The sequence below is a fragment of the Sorex araneus genome, chromosome 5 (genome assembly GCF_027595985.1).
Source record: "Sorex araneus isolate mSorAra2 chromosome 5, mSorAra2.pri, whole genome shotgun sequence".
NCBI classification, from domain to species: Eukaryota; Metazoa; Chordata; class Mammalia; order Eulipotyphla; family Soricidae; genus Sorex; species Sorex araneus.
The window spans coordinates 81,620,848-81,636,101 of NC_073306.1; the positions used below are offsets into that span (position 1 = coordinate 81,620,848).

The 15,254-nt window shown below is 37.6% G+C and overlaps 1 protein-coding gene across 3 annotated transcripts in view; it reads left to right on the forward strand.

Annotated features, from left to right (window-relative positions):
- Positions 1 to 7,654, forward strand: part of MTF2 (metal response element binding transcription factor 2) — a 49,507-nt gene extending 41,853 nt beyond the window's left edge. For all 3 annotated transcript variants that reach the window (XM_055139637.1, XM_055139639.1, XM_055139638.1), the window contains 5 exons: positions 32 to 202; positions 4,143 to 4,248; positions 4,368 to 4,420; positions 4,532 to 4,636; positions 5,228 to 7,654. In XM_055139637.1, the coding sequence (XP_054995612.1) occupies positions 32 to 202; positions 4,143 to 4,248; positions 4,368 to 4,420; positions 4,532 to 4,636; positions 5,228 to 5,585 (793 nt within the window). In that variant the 3' untranslated portion in view covers positions 5,586 to 7,654. The remainder of the gene's footprint in view (positions 1 to 31; positions 203 to 4,142; positions 4,249 to 4,367; positions 4,421 to 4,531; positions 4,637 to 5,227) is intronic.
- Positions 7,655 to 15,254: the final 7,600 nt, after the last annotated feature.

The following is a 15,254-nucleotide window of genomic DNA, read 5'->3' on the forward strand; positions in this document are numbered from 1 at the left end:
CCACTTTTAGTTAATTTTTTCAAAAATTTAGGTTTATGTCTGGGAAAGAAATAAAGAAGAAGAAGCATTTGTTTGGGTTGCGAATACGTGTTCCTCCTGTGCCACCAAATGTGGCTTTCAAAGCAGAGAAAGAACCTGAAGGAACATCTCATGAATTTAAAATTAAAGGCAGAAAGGCATCCAAACCTATATCTGATTCAAGGTAAAAGTTGATCTGTGGCTTAGTTTTACTCTGGCATATTTGTAACAAATTTGTGTCTAATAATTGGTATATTTGAAAGTACAGTGGCAATTTCCAATTTGTTTTTCTGTTTATAATTTCTTGCTTAGATATGAAAGAATTAATGCTTAGTTAGATGTTTGTTTAGATACTGGTCTTTTAAGAATAGGCCTTATTGGTTTTGTTAGCAAACACCTTAATTTCTTTTTTGTTGTCATTCATTCATTCCATTTATCAGACACATTATAAATGCTGGGGCTACAATAACAACACAGACTTTCTTTTTGCCCTGATGGTGGTTTACGTTATAGTGGGGGACAAAGGTGGTAAACAGGTAAAATAATTACAGATCATGATATAACTATTTGGGAAGTAGTATGGTATAGAAGAGGCGGACAGGTCTTTATCTTTAAGAAGGAGGAGATAAAGGAAAGGACTATTTAAGATATTTAAGCCAGAACTTTTAATAATAGATGGGAGAATAGGATCAGCTATTGGAAAGATTGTTGTGTCTTTATCATGCTGGGCAGATTAAGTTGGTTGAGGTTGATCTTTTATGTATCACCTGAAGTTTGGTTGTTTTCAGTGAATAGCAAGGCACTATTTTATGATGTAACATTAAATTGTCCTTTTCAAATTATTTTCATGTTGTGTGCAGAATATAGGTAAGAGATCAGATTAGAAACAATTAAGACTTTAAGTTGCCCCATGAAAGATAGTGGGGTAAGTGGCAGCAGTCGAATTGAGAAAATGTAGATTCAAGGTCTCTGTGTTTTTATTGACTTTGGCAAATTTATGAAAGAAGGGAGAAAACAACACTAGGATTTGTGGCTTGAGCAACTAGCCCTTGTGAATGTTGGAGTCTAGTCAAGAGCCAGAGGAATAGATTTGACAGGATATCTCAGTTTAAGATTCTGAGGGATATCTAAGTGATAATGATGTTAGACAATTAGATATGCAAATCAGGAGCTTGGGAGAGGTCAGGGTAGAGATAAGAATGAATGAAATTAAATTACTTAAGGATCACTTTTGAGAGGAGCAAGAGAATCCCTTGATGTGTGATTTAAACGGATTTAGAAGAAACAAAATGAAAGAGACTGAAAAGTGAGATTAGTGAGATAGAAATCAGTAATATCCAGTTATGAAAGTCAGGAAGAGTAGGTACTGTTTTAAGAAAGAGAAGTGTATAAACATTAAATACTGCTAAGGTGGATTATGGGTGTTTTGTTGTTGGTGGTGGTGTTTTTTGTGGGGCAGGGGGGCATTGCCCACCGATGCTCAGGGGTTACTCCTGACTCTGCACTCAGGATTACGTTGGGTGATGTTCTGGAGACCATATGAGATGCTAGGGATAAAACCCAGGTTGGACACGTACAAGACATGTGCCTACATGCTATACTATCGCTCTGGCCCCTGAGGTGGATTACGATGAAAGAAAAGTCTATTAGATAACATTCTTTCACTAACCTTGATAACATTTTTTGGAGAGTTTAAGATAGAAGTCACAGATTGGTATGGGCTGAAGTGTGTTTGAATCTAGCACTGCAAATTTACTTGTCCGAAATGGCCTTTTTTCGAAATGGTCTTTTTCTACAAATAAGGTACATAAGTAAATAGAAAATAATGATGATAATTATAAAGGAGAGGGTAAAGGAAGTAACCTTAGAATTCTTAAAGAGTAGGAAGCAAGTGGCACGGATGGTCAATTCTTGGAATTTTAATTGTGAGAGTAGTAGTCAAGTGAAATGGAAGTGACTGTGGGTAGGGGGAGTTCAAAATGATGGTTTTTACTAACTGCATGATTATTGGAACCTTTTTATCTGTGCCCACAGAAACAGTGGAGTAGAAAAGAGATTCTCAGTTATACAATGCTCGAACACCCGCATTGTATAACTGAGACTTAAACCTGAAAACTTTGTAACTTTCCACATGGTAACTCAATACAATAATTTTTAAAAAATAAAAAAAGAATAAGAGCTGATTCCATGCAAAATCGTTTTTAATAGTATTGTCAACCAAAAAAGAACCAAAAAAAAAAAGTGTACATTCAAAAAAAAAGAAAAGAGATTGATATTGAGGAGGGGTTGAAAGTTCTATCTTTGAGAAGCTCAAAGAGAGGGAGCTAACCACGGATGTGGCATTTCACATGAGGTCCTAACATTTATTTAGAAAAAGTAGAAAATGAATACAGATGCTGGTTCTATTTGAACTTGAAAGATTACTAAAGTTAATTATTGGGAGCATCTTTCTCAGTGAAATCTGAGGCAAAGATAATCGGGAGGGTTGAGTAGGGAGGGAAATTTAAGGATCTTCCTTCCCCACCCCAAAAGTACTGATAGTCATCTTGGAGAGAATGAAAATGTAATTATACTGGATCAAATTTCATATTCATTTGAGTTCAGAATAGATAATTCTTTTTTGGGGAAAAATGAATATTTTTTTTTCAAATTTTTTTCAAATAGTATCATTAATGCTTTACTAGCTTTTTCCTATGTTGTTATAAGTTAGAAAAAGGGTGTTCCACAAACTTTCTTGTTCTTGTCATGGTTTTGATAGGACATTTCAACTGTGGTAGCTGTCAGGTTGCTTTTGTTGCTACCAGGTAAAGGGTTTGACTTTCGATTAAGGTATTCTGAATCTTCTGGGTCCTGTGTATGATTAATTTGGTTCTTTCAATTTGGGAGTGTTTTCTTTATTTCTGATCTCCTTTATAAATGTTATGTTGATCATCTTTTCAAAAAATGAAAGATTGTGCCCATCCATCTCATTCCTGAGACACTTGTTGCAGTCCTTTCACTAGTTTTTCTAGCTCCTCTGCTTTCTCCTTCTTTATATCTGCACCCAATCTGTTAGGTGTCTAGAAACCTTCTGCCTAGTGGTTTCCTAGTGTTTTTTCACCATCATTCCTATTCAGTTTTTTTTGTGTGTGTGTGTTTCTTTTGTTTTTTCAAATGAGATTTTAGATAATTTTCTAGATAATTTTTTATGCCATGTACCCATTTTATTAGCCTACTTGTACACACATTTCTCACCTTGTAATTATATTGTAAAACATAGAGTACATCTTTGTATCCTTACTACCTAATCCATTTATTTGGTGTTTGTGAATAAATGAAATAGATATTCTTTAAATTTATAGTTTGTCCTATTTCCCTTTTCTTTAATTAGTAAGAGATACCTATAATGATTGCTTTATTTCCATTCTTACTGTTTGATACTAGTTTTATGTTTCAAAATTACATTCTTTCTTTTGTGGGAGGAATTGGGTTTTGGGGCCATACCAGCAATATTCAAGGGTCACCCTCAGCAGTGCTTGGGGTATGATTTGGTGTTGGGAACAGTCTGTCAACTGCATGCAAGGCAGACCCCTTCACCCTTGTACCTCTGATCTCCCCAAAATGTCTTTGTTCCTTATAATTTTGTTTGCACAATATGAAGGTTTCTTTTCCTCTGCATTCTGCTACTGGTAACAGCTTCTCCCCCCCAACATTCCAAAGTTCATATATATTTAAAGATACTCTATACCAATATGTATAGTATTTTAGTAAATACTTCTGGCTTCAAGAATTTACTAAATTCTTAATCATTTCGGGTACTAAGTTAAATAATAATTGAACTTTTAGTGATTTTAAAACCTTCCATCCAAAGTAGTAGTATTTAGTTTTATAAAATTTTAAGTGATTTTTTTTTCAGAATTGTTTAAGAGAACTTTTTTTAAAGCCTGCTAAGTAAATAAATCATGAAATATTAATGGAGTATGTACATTTTGTTACATTTGTAGATTTAACTTATATTTGTTTTTATTTTGCTATTCATATAAAATGTAAGTAATTAGGCAGAGCTGTGACAATATTTTGCATTGCATCCATTTCACTTGTTTTCTTTATGCTAAAATTAAATGCTTAATGGTTTTATGTTTCAGAGAAGTAAGCAATGGCCTAGAAAAAAAAGGAAAGAAAAAATCTGTAGGTCGCCCACCTGGCCCATATACAAGAAAAATGATTCAGAAAACTGCTGAGCCACCTTTGGTAAGCAAAAGAATATACTAATACATGCATGTCAGATCCTTGAAATTACCAAGGAACTAACATTTTTTTCAACTTAATTTAGATCAGTGCTTTAAGTTTTTTTTTTTCTCCCCCCTCAGGATAAGGAATCAGTTTCAGAAAATCCTACCTTGGATTTACCTTGTTCTATAGGGTAAATAAAAAGTTGTTTTTCCTTTCCTAGGAATTTTATTTTAGGGGAAAATTAGTATTTCTATTGTAATGTAATAATAGTTGTTATACCATTTAAAATCTTTTGTCTCAGGAGAACTGAGGGAACTGCACATTCATCTAATACCTCAGATGTGGATTTCACGGGTGCTTCCAGTGCAAAAGAAACTACCTCGTCTAGCATTTCCAGGCATTATGGGTATCTTATCTTATCTTTGTACACACATTTCTCACCTTGTAATTATATTGTAAAACATAGAGTACATCTTTGTATCCTTTGTGTACTTTACTAGTTTGCCTCTAAACTCTTTCTTCCCTTGTAATGCTTAAATATGTAGCATTTGAATGTAAAGTTATGTCTTTTAAGGAGAAATTCATATGTAAGCTGCTTGAGTTGTTAATGTTCATCTGAATATTTTTTATTTACTTAGGGCACAACCACCAAAAAAATAATTTAAACTTGTTAGGAATTTGCTAAGAACATAGCCTGTGTGCATGGAGAAGGGGGATACTTGAGATTATAGAGCATGTTTCTTTCTCTTAGACTTTTTCATGCTTCTAATATATGTGTGCCTTGCCTTAAGATCTGTCCCAAGAAGGTGATGGGATCTAATGAAGGCAAGTGATAGTCCATTTGTATAGCACTCATTGTTTTGGTTTGGCTGATTTTTATGTCAGCATGGGTATATATTTACAGTAGAGTGATAGGGGGGAAAAAAATCAGGAAATGTCTTGGTTAAAGGATGCTTTATGAGCTTCATGGATAATTGTGGCCTTATTTGTTTCCTAGATTATCTGACTCCAGAAAAAGAACTCGTACAGGAAGATCTTGGCCTGCTGCAATACCACATTTAAGGAGGAGAAGGGGTCGTCTTCCAAGAAGAGCACTCCAAACTCAAAACTCAGAAATTGTAAAAGATGATGAAGGCAAAGAAGATTACCAATTTGATGAACTCAACACAGAGATTTTGAATAATTTAGCAGATCAGGAATTACAACTCAATCATCTAAAAAACTCAATTACCAGTTATTTTGGTGCTGCAGGTAGAATAGCATGTGGTGAAAAATACCGAGTGTTGGCTCGTCGGGTGACACTTGATGGAAAGGTGCAGTATCTTGTGGAATGGGAAGGAGCAACTGCATCCTGACTGTAGGACTGAACATTATGTTCACTGCACTCTCATTTTCTGTAGGTAAAGTTCAAAGCCCTAAAGTAGTCTGGCTTTTCCTATCTTTCTTAAGAAAAAAAAAAAAGTCAAAAAAATTCACAAAAGGAGATGATACTAGCCTTAACATGTACTTGTCAATGTTATGGATATTGTCATAAAAAGCTATCTTTTAAAAAGCAGAACAGAGACTTAATTTTTTAAATCTTAAGATTTGTAGAATGTTTCTAGGATAGAACATTAAAAATGATTCAAACCCATGCATGGTGTTAGATAATTTTTCTAATTATTCCATTGAGTCAGTTTTTGTGATTAGTGGTTACCAGAGAAAACTGATCATGTAGATAGCACAAGTATTTGGAGAAACATTGTCTGTTGTTACCAAAATGTTGGAAGAAATTTATTTCAATACCTTTTAGATTTCATAAAGTGCAGTGTATATAATGCCTACGAAGAGACTGTAAAATATTGAAATTTTCTTTCAAACAAAGTGTAAAAAAATATATTGAGCCTGTAAATTGCTCTGTGACTAGACTTCATTGTCGTCTTAATATATTCTTTGCATGTGCATATATATACATACTGTGTATATATATGTGTGTGATTATGTGACCTATGCAATACAAATTATGGGAATGGGCAGCTTTGGAGTATATATCCCATAATTCTCTTTCAGGAATAGTTGCAGTATTTACACAGCAGCATTTCTTCTCAGGCTTTTATTGGGTGCTGTTGCTTGCTATGTATGAAGAGAAATGTGTCAGGCAAGTTTAGTGTGTTCTGAAGAAGGGTGTGAACAATAGTTGTTCATGGGCTCTTAGAATGCTTTTCACTTTCAGTCCTTGTAACTCAGCTGTTCAGTACCTAAAGCATTTGAGTAATATGAACATTATCTCCTACTAGAAATAACATTTTCAAGTTTTCATGACACATTATGATTGTAAATGTCTCTAGGTTTTAACAGTAAGTCTTATAGGAGTCCCGTGAAGATTCCTGAAATGTCTGTAGTGACTGTTAGTCATGTTGAATAAGTGTAGTATGAACAAAGTATTTTATTGCACAGGGTTAAAAACAGCGTGGCCTGAGGAGGCTACTGCTGTTTTATTACAACATTACCTCTTGTTTTTATAAAATGTACCAAGATTTAAATTGATAACTTTATTTTACATGTTTTTTTTCTTTTGGGAAAAAAAAGAAAAACAGTTTCTTTTATCACCAGTGTTAGAGTTGTCTTCTGTTTTTTTGTTTTGTTTTGTTTGTTTTCCTTTTTAGCCAAAGAGTAAACAGAAGCATATTCTTATTTTGGTGGCTATTCGTTTTACTCTTAAAAGTGATTGATGAATTTCAGCCTAATAATTGGGGAGTTTGCCACCAAAATGAAAAATATATAAAGTGTAGTGATTATGGAGTGGTAAAAGTGTGGGTTAGTGCTTATTTATTCCATTGATTGATTATTTGACTGTTTATAAAGAAAGTTGTTTTATTTCTTTAAACATCTTCAAAAGATGACCTTTTCTTGTCACGTTATAGCCAAAAGAAGCAGAGAACTTCATTGTCCTGCATTTGGTTCCTGGTTAGCCAGGTATAAATGAGCTTTACAAAAGTGCAAATTAAAAACTGTCACTTCTGTTTACCTCCACCAAAACTTGATTTTCCCCTAGCTATTAATTTAAAGTTGCCTTTCCTGCAGCTGCAATATTTTGAATAACACACAGAGTTTGTGTTGATTTTGAATGTTTGTTTATATCTAGGGGTAATGGAAAATGTAAATCCCGTGTAACCTTATTCACTCCACCTGTATCATACTATTTCATTTTCCCCAAAGTCCTTTAATTCTAACTGAACACCAGCAGTATTTTTAGTAACTCTTTCGTTAGCATACTTGGAAGATGATTTATTAAGCTGAACTGTCTTTAGACGTAATTATTGTGAATGTCTGTTTTATTTTATCATGGTGGTTCACATGGCTCTGATGTTCAGTTTGTATTTTTGGAATTGCTTTTCTTAGAATTAAAACAGACCAACATTAAATGTGTGTATTTTTTAAAGAGCTAATGAGTTTTGCTTCTGTATTTGCTTGAAAATACACACAACAGCCGTAGATAACTCCTGTTATTTAGCCAAAGAGGAAAAAAAATTTCCAATTTCATTATAAATTCATTTACTTTAATCTTTTTAAAACTTTCATTTTTCTCTTTCCCCCCGAATAGTATGATTATTACATATACATCTTAAATAATTCTCTTAAAGAATATTTAGCAAGCTTGTACACTTTACCTTCAAAGACAACATCTCTCCCTCTGTTCACCCTGTTCCCAACCAAGACATCTCAGGGCCAGAATGAGAGCTCCGCCCTCTGAGAGTGCTTTGCACGTGAAAGGCCCAGTTTCCATTCCTGGCACTGCATGGCACTCCAGCACCACAAGGGCTAGCTCTGTAGCACTGCTGGGTATGTGTCCTCTTCCCAAATTAGTCTTTTCAACTGGTTTATCTCCTTACATAAAAGCTATCAGGGTTCACATAATTCTTTTCTTACAAAGCATTGCCCTTTACTACATAAAGGAATAAAGGATGTTAAAATAATATACCTAACTCATTTTTTTTTTTTTTTTTTTTTGCTTTTTGGGTCACACCCGGCAATGCACAGGGGTCATTCCTGGCTCATGCACTCAGGAATTACCCCTGGCGGTGCTCGGGGGACCATATGGGATGCTGGGAATCGAACCCGGGTCAGCCGTGTGCAAGGCAAATGCCCTACCCGCTGTGCTGTCACTCCAGCCCCACCTAACTCATTTTAATTCTGTTTTTATCTTAAACAAGTGATTTTATTCATTTTTCTTTTCTTTCTTTTTTTTTCTTTTTTTTTTTTTTCTTTACTTTTTGGGCACACCCGGCAATACACCGGGGTTACTCCTGGCTTTGCACTCAGGAATTACTCCTAGCAATGCTCAGGGGACCATATGGGATGCTGGAATTGAACCTGAGACAGCCATGCACAAGGCAAACACCCTACCTTCTGTGCTATTGCACCAGCCCAAACAAGTGATTTTATAAAACAAAACTCAGATATTAAATGATAAATATGGATTCTTAGTACATTAGATGATAAAACTAGGATATCAGAGTTAGTCTCTTCATCCTAATGGAGGGGTGATAAAATTGGATCTTCCTAGGTATATTTTGTTACTCAGTGCTTACTAAGTGAATTAGTGACACATGAACTGATACTTTTCTATTTTACCTTTTTCTAACAAAGTATGTCCAGCTATGTATTTGGTTTCTAATTTATATTCATCAGATTTCTCTAGTACTGTTGGTGGTAGAACTAATTCTGCTTTTAGGCTACTTGTTTGAGTTACCAGTAGGCACTAAAACTCCCCCCCCCCCCCCCCCCGTCCTCCTTCCTCCCCCCCACACACATACACACACCCACCCACACCCAGCTGTGCTCAGGGCTTTCTCCTGCCTCTGTGTTCAGGGATCACTCCTGGCAGATCTTGGAGTACCGTATGGGGTGTCAGGATTGAACATAGTCAGTAGGGCAACATCCTACCAGCTGTACTATCACTCTGGCCCCTACCCACTAAAGCTTTTCTTGACATGTATCTGACTTGGGTTTTATAGCACACTTTTAGGATGTGGTTCTAGAGTTTTTTGGATGACATGTGATGTCAGAGGAAGAGATCTGCTTTGGAAATAGTGAAAATGGCCCTATCAGGGTGAGGAAATTTTTCTCTTTATATTTGTACCTCTTTCAATACACAAGTCTTCTTTGCTTACTTTTGTGGTAGCTGAGTTTTTGTTCTTTCCTTTTAAAAGGGAAAAATAACTTGACCGTAAAACATGGGTTTTCTAATCAGTATTAAACACTGGATTTGGGACCTGGGAGATAACGAAAATGAGTGGAGGGCATGCTTTGCATGGCAGATCCCGGAGTTTGATCTCTGACCCTCCTACCTCTTCAGCACCATAGAGTGTAGACCCCTCTACCCATCACCTGCCTGATGTGGCCCCAAAGCAAAGAAAATTAATGAAGTCAGGTTTCTTTTTTTTTTTTTTTTAGCACATTTGGAGATGGGAGGAGCTATGAAAGCAAATTGCTTGGTTCTCTAAAATGTAAATGGGATCAAGTACAATGTTTGTAACACTTTAGTATAATTATAGATTATCTTGGAGTTAGATAAAAACATGCCGTTTTTATATTTAAAGTTAGAATAAGACTATAGCTTAACTTGTGTTTTTCTTCCTTCCCTTCACTTCTGTCCAGTAACCTTCTTTCCTACGTCCTCTTGCGTTTTCTCTTTTTTGTAGATAAGAATGTAATTAAGGGCTGTAGAGATAGTCCAGAGGGTAAGGCACTTGCTATGCACATAGCTGATCCATTTTCAGCCTGACACCACTTATGACTTCCTAGAAGCAGTCAGTCAAGCCCTGCCAAGAGTGATCTTTCAGCATAGCTAGATACAGCCCCCAAACTAGGGTTGATAATTGAATGCTTAGTGACTCCAAATTTGCAGCATCTTCAAGAAATGTGATGCCTTGTCATTTGAGCCAGGTTGCCACTTTTTTGGTGTAAAAGTAATCTGGTACAGTCATTAGTCTAATTTTTGTCCCTTGAATTTCTTTCCCAAAAAAGGTAGCTAGCTCGGTTTATTTTTTGCTTTCCATTGGGAAAAACAAATTTTGTTAATGGGAAACTAAAATACACTATTTGTATTTTAGTTACAAAGCTCAAATTTTCCTGCACCCCTATGTCCTCCCTCCCCCCAAAAAAAAACCACATATTTTTAGGATATAATTACTCTTTGGGTTTTTGTATTGCAAGAGCAGCATTGACGTGTACCTACGATACATGCAAGAAGTATATTAGGAAACTGCTAAAGAGTTAAGCTCTTTGGTTTCACTGACTTCTTAGGGATGTTTGTTTAAACCTAAGTGCTGTTGTATGCCGCCTGGTCTTGGAAACTTAAAACTATTTTGTTATTTACTTTTATCAAGGCTATTCAACTCATCAATTATGTTAAGAGGAAAATGGTGCCAATACATTGATACTGTATTGAAAATTTCCCTGTATTGATTACTTCATATGTTTAAAAGCACCGTTCCCCACACCTGGTGAACTCCTGACTCTGCACTCAGGAATCACTCTTGGGGGTGCTCACATGGTATTCCGGAGATCGAATCTAATTTGGCTGCATGCAAGTCAAGTGCCTACCTGCTACACTATCTCTCCGGCCCCTAAAAACACTTTTTAGCATGGTAATATTTTCCTAATTACTGAGACTGAACATTCATTTCTCATATATATATGAGTGGGACCCAGAAAACCTATTTTCTTCGGCATCTAGATGTGGTAGGGGAATTTTGTCCTTCATTGAATCACTGTCATCTCATTGTTCACCGATTTACTCGAGCAGGCGCCAGTAACGTCAACATTCGTCCCAGCCCTGAGATTTTAGCAGCCTCTTCTTATCCATTTTTCCCAATGATTGGAGGCTCTTTTCAGGGTCAAGGGAATGAGACCTGTTATTTGTTACTTTATTTGGCATATTGAATACGCCATGGGGAACTTGCCAGGCTCTGTCGTGTGGGCAGGATACTCTCAGTAGCTTGCCAGGCTCTCCAGGAGGGACGGAGGAATGGAATTGAATCCAGGTTGGCTGCATGCAAGGCAAACGCCGTACTTGCTGTGCTATTACTCCAGTCTGATATCATCTGATTCTGTGGAACTTTCACTGTCACTGTCATCCCTTTGCTCATCGATTTGCTCGAGCGGGCACCAGTAATGTCTTCATTCATCCCCGTTGAATGCTAGTGGAGCCCAATGGCGTCTGTTTGCTCCAGGAACACAAAGAGCATGTTGTTGTTACTGTTACTGTTTTTGGCATATCAGATACATCATGGGTAGCTTGCCAGGCTCCCCAAGAGGGACAGTCTTTTGGGGTGGCTTCTGATCTTCTTTATGGAATCTTACATGTTTTACAGTTTGGTGGGTTTTTTTGTTTTTTGTTTTTTTTTTTGTTTGTTTTTTGGGTCACACCCGGCAATGCACAGGGGTTAACTCCTGGCTCTGCACTCAGAAATAATTCCTGGCGGTGCTCAGGGGACTATGTGGGATGCTGGGAATTGAACCCAGGTTGGCTGTGTGCAAAGCAAATGCCCTACCCGCTGTGTTATCGCTCTAGCCCCATATTTTACATTTTTGCACATTTCAACCTTACGAGTTGATGGAGAGATAGTACAGTGGCTAAGGTTCTTGCGTAGTATACTACTAACCCTGGTTGCCTTGCTAGAACTGCATATATTTCCCTGAGCACTGCCAGGGGTCACTCCTGAGCCCAGAACCTGGAATAGCCCTCCCGAGCTTCTTGATTGTCACCTCACAGCACACCTCCCTCCAAGAAAATTGAAATAAAATTTAACCTTTGCCCACAGTTCTGACTTTTTCAGATTCAAGTGGAGGTTTAAGAAAACCTTAGAAAAATGTGTTATTTCTTAAAATATTACCCAGAAGAAATTTTCTTCTTATGTACTTCTTACATAGGTAGTTGAGATTTTTAGAATGTGATGTGCTAAATAAAGTGAATCAGGAATATAAGATTAGAGCGGGCTGAAAGTGTATCTAATCAGTAATTTTATCAGTAATCTGAATATTGTGTCTCATTGAGCAGTAAACTTCCTTAAGATAAGTCTCTCCCTTCCCCACCTCCATCCCCAAAGAGGTCCTGAGAAATAAGGCACGTGTTTGCATGCAGCCAGCTTTGGTTCTGTCCCTGCTACCCCATATAGTCCTGTCACTAACAGGAGTAGCTTCTGAATGCTACATCACTGGGTGTGGCCCAAAAATGATTTTAAAAAAAGTATGAAACACAATGCCATGTTTCTATTAGGGTGGAGCAACAAGAGAACAAAATTACTAAATGGGGGTTGGGGGTAGGTTTTTCTGTCCCCTGCACTTTTATTAGGTACAGCTCTGGAGGTCCTTGAGAACTGCCTGCTGTGGCCCTGAAGGCAGGACCCAAGCAGCAAGGCATCCTTATACCATAGCAGTGGACCACCAGCCTGTTGACTGAATATCAAACGGAGTGCCCTTGCTGTAGTAACCGACCCTGTCCCTGGCTCCCTCCTCCATCCCCTCCCTGAACAAAATAAATCATGCTTGTTTTAGATAAGCTCTTGGATCCTGGAAGAAGTATGGTGGTAAAGGATTTAAGAACTACAGTAAGATGTTTAAATTGACTCATTTCCACTTGTGCATTATGGGAAGCACTGTAGCACTGTCATCCTGTTGTTCATCTGTTTGCTTGAGCGGGCACCAGTAACATCCCCATTGTGAGACTTGTTACTGTTTTTTGGCATATCGAATATGCCATGGTAGCTTGCCAGGCTCTGCTGTGCGGGCGGGTGCTCTGAGAGGGATGGAGGAATCGAACCTGGGTCGACCGCGTGCAAGGCGAATGCCCTACCCGCTGTGCTATCGCTCCAGTCCCCATTACGGGAAAGAGACATTAAACGGACATTATGGGAAAGAGACATTAAATGGACATTATGGGAAAGAGACATTAAAAAAAGATTCAGACCTGAGTGATAGTACAGTGGGCAGGGCATTGCCTTATACTCGGCCAACCTGTGTTCAGTCGCAGGCATCCCATAGAGTCTCCCAAGCACCACCAGGAGTCATTCTTGAGTAAGGAACCAGGAGTAACCCCTGAACATCTGCTGGCTGTTACCCCAAAAAGCCAGAAAAATTAAAAAGCCTCCCTAAGGGTACTGGGAGGGAGAGGACTTGTGGTATGAGGAATGATATGTAGGGAATGAGCTCAAGACCTCAAATGTGCATGTGCTTCACTTTGAGCTTCTCAGTGACTCAAGAGAAAAGTGTTGTTTAATAAGGGGTTTGTCATCCTAGACTAGCCTTCATTTTAGAGAATAGTATGTTGGCATGGTTTTATTTCATGTACACATTTGATATCTAAGGAAATAAAGAATGGTATTTCAACCAGAGTTGGCATTCAGTATGAATTCCCATGCCTTCATAGGTTGTATTTCCTAAAGTGAGTAATGGAGGTGGAAGTGGTCACACTGGAACGAGGCTGTAGTAACTTGGGATTAATGAAGGAGTCAGTGAAGGGGTGTCTTCTGTTTGTTCGCCTAAAGAAGGTAGATTGCAAGACAAATGCCAAGTAATTTTGTGTCTGAGGATAGGGTAATAGGCCAAAAAAGTTTGCTAGTCTCTGTATTAAATGAATATAATAAAAATTTAAATTTTTAGCACCTTAAGAACTGAAATTGGTTGCTATTAAACTACTAAGCTTTAGAAGATTTAAGTAATTTTTTGTGAGATAAGGGTTTGCTTGATGGGGGATGAGGGAGTGGGGGAGGGGGTGCAGAAGGAGCTGCATCTGTATTGCTGCTGCAGTGGGATGGGGGAGCCTCTCCCTACATTCAAAGCATGCTTTTCTTCCTTGAAAGTATTCTTTTCTTTGTGGGGGGAGGGGTGGTGGCCCACACCCAGTGGTGCTCAGGGCTTACTCCTGACTGTGCTCAGGGATCAATCCCCTAGGGGCTTATGGGATCATATGGGGTGTTGGAAATCAAGCCAGGCTTGGCTGCATGCATGGCAAATGCTCTTTCTGTTGTATTGTCTATCCAGTCCTTGAAGGTTAATTTAAAAAAAAAAAAAGTTGCTTTACCCAAGTAAAGCAACTATTATGTTTTATATGAGCCTAATTTAGTTTGTTTTGTAATCTTAGTTGCCAGGGTAATGTATACATTTGTTACGTAAGTTACTAATGCAGTTATGTGGTAAGCTTAAAATGTCTCAGTAGGGTCAAACTCTTTATGTTGTAAAAGTTATTCCTGGATTAAAAAAACTGGAAATATTTATAAACTAAATTTATGTTTTTTTGGGTCACACCCAGCTGTGCTCAGGATTTCTGGCTCTGTGCTCAGGGATCACTCATGTTGGAGTTTAGGTACCATATGGGCTGCCAGAGATTAAATCCAGGTTGGCCACATGCAAGGCAAGCGCCCTACCTGCTATACTATTGCTCTAGCTACCACTAAGTTTATGCTTTAAAAGTGCTTAATGGGGCCAGAAAAAGCCATGAACATAGCTGGGTGTGACCCTCCAACCCCCAGAACCCCCTCCCCTCCAAGTTGTATTATAAAGGGGCTGTCTTGAAGACATTTATTTTGGTTTCCTTTCTAGACAAATGTATTGTCAACCATGTTATATACCAGTTGTATCTGCTAAAATTGAAGATGTCATAAGTAGAATTAACAAAATATGGAGCAATATATTTGTAACATGAATTTATTGCTGGTAGATTAATGGAAATTAGTTTTGTGATTTAGCACACTATGTTGGGTAATTCAGAAACATGGCTTTAGGGTTACAAGGAAGCTCAGTTAATTTTTTTGTTTTTGGTGGGGAAGGAGGCACATGCTATGGTGCTCAAGGGCCACTTGTAAAGAGGTTATGTAGACTGCCAGGGTTTCTACATGCTCTAGCCCTTTGAGCTATTCTCCACAGTCCTCTATTAAATGCTTTTTAGAGACAGTTGGCCCATATCTAAGTTACATAAAATTAACCTTCATAATTAGCAATAATGTTTATTAAGCATCATTACAAAATTTATGCCATTATCT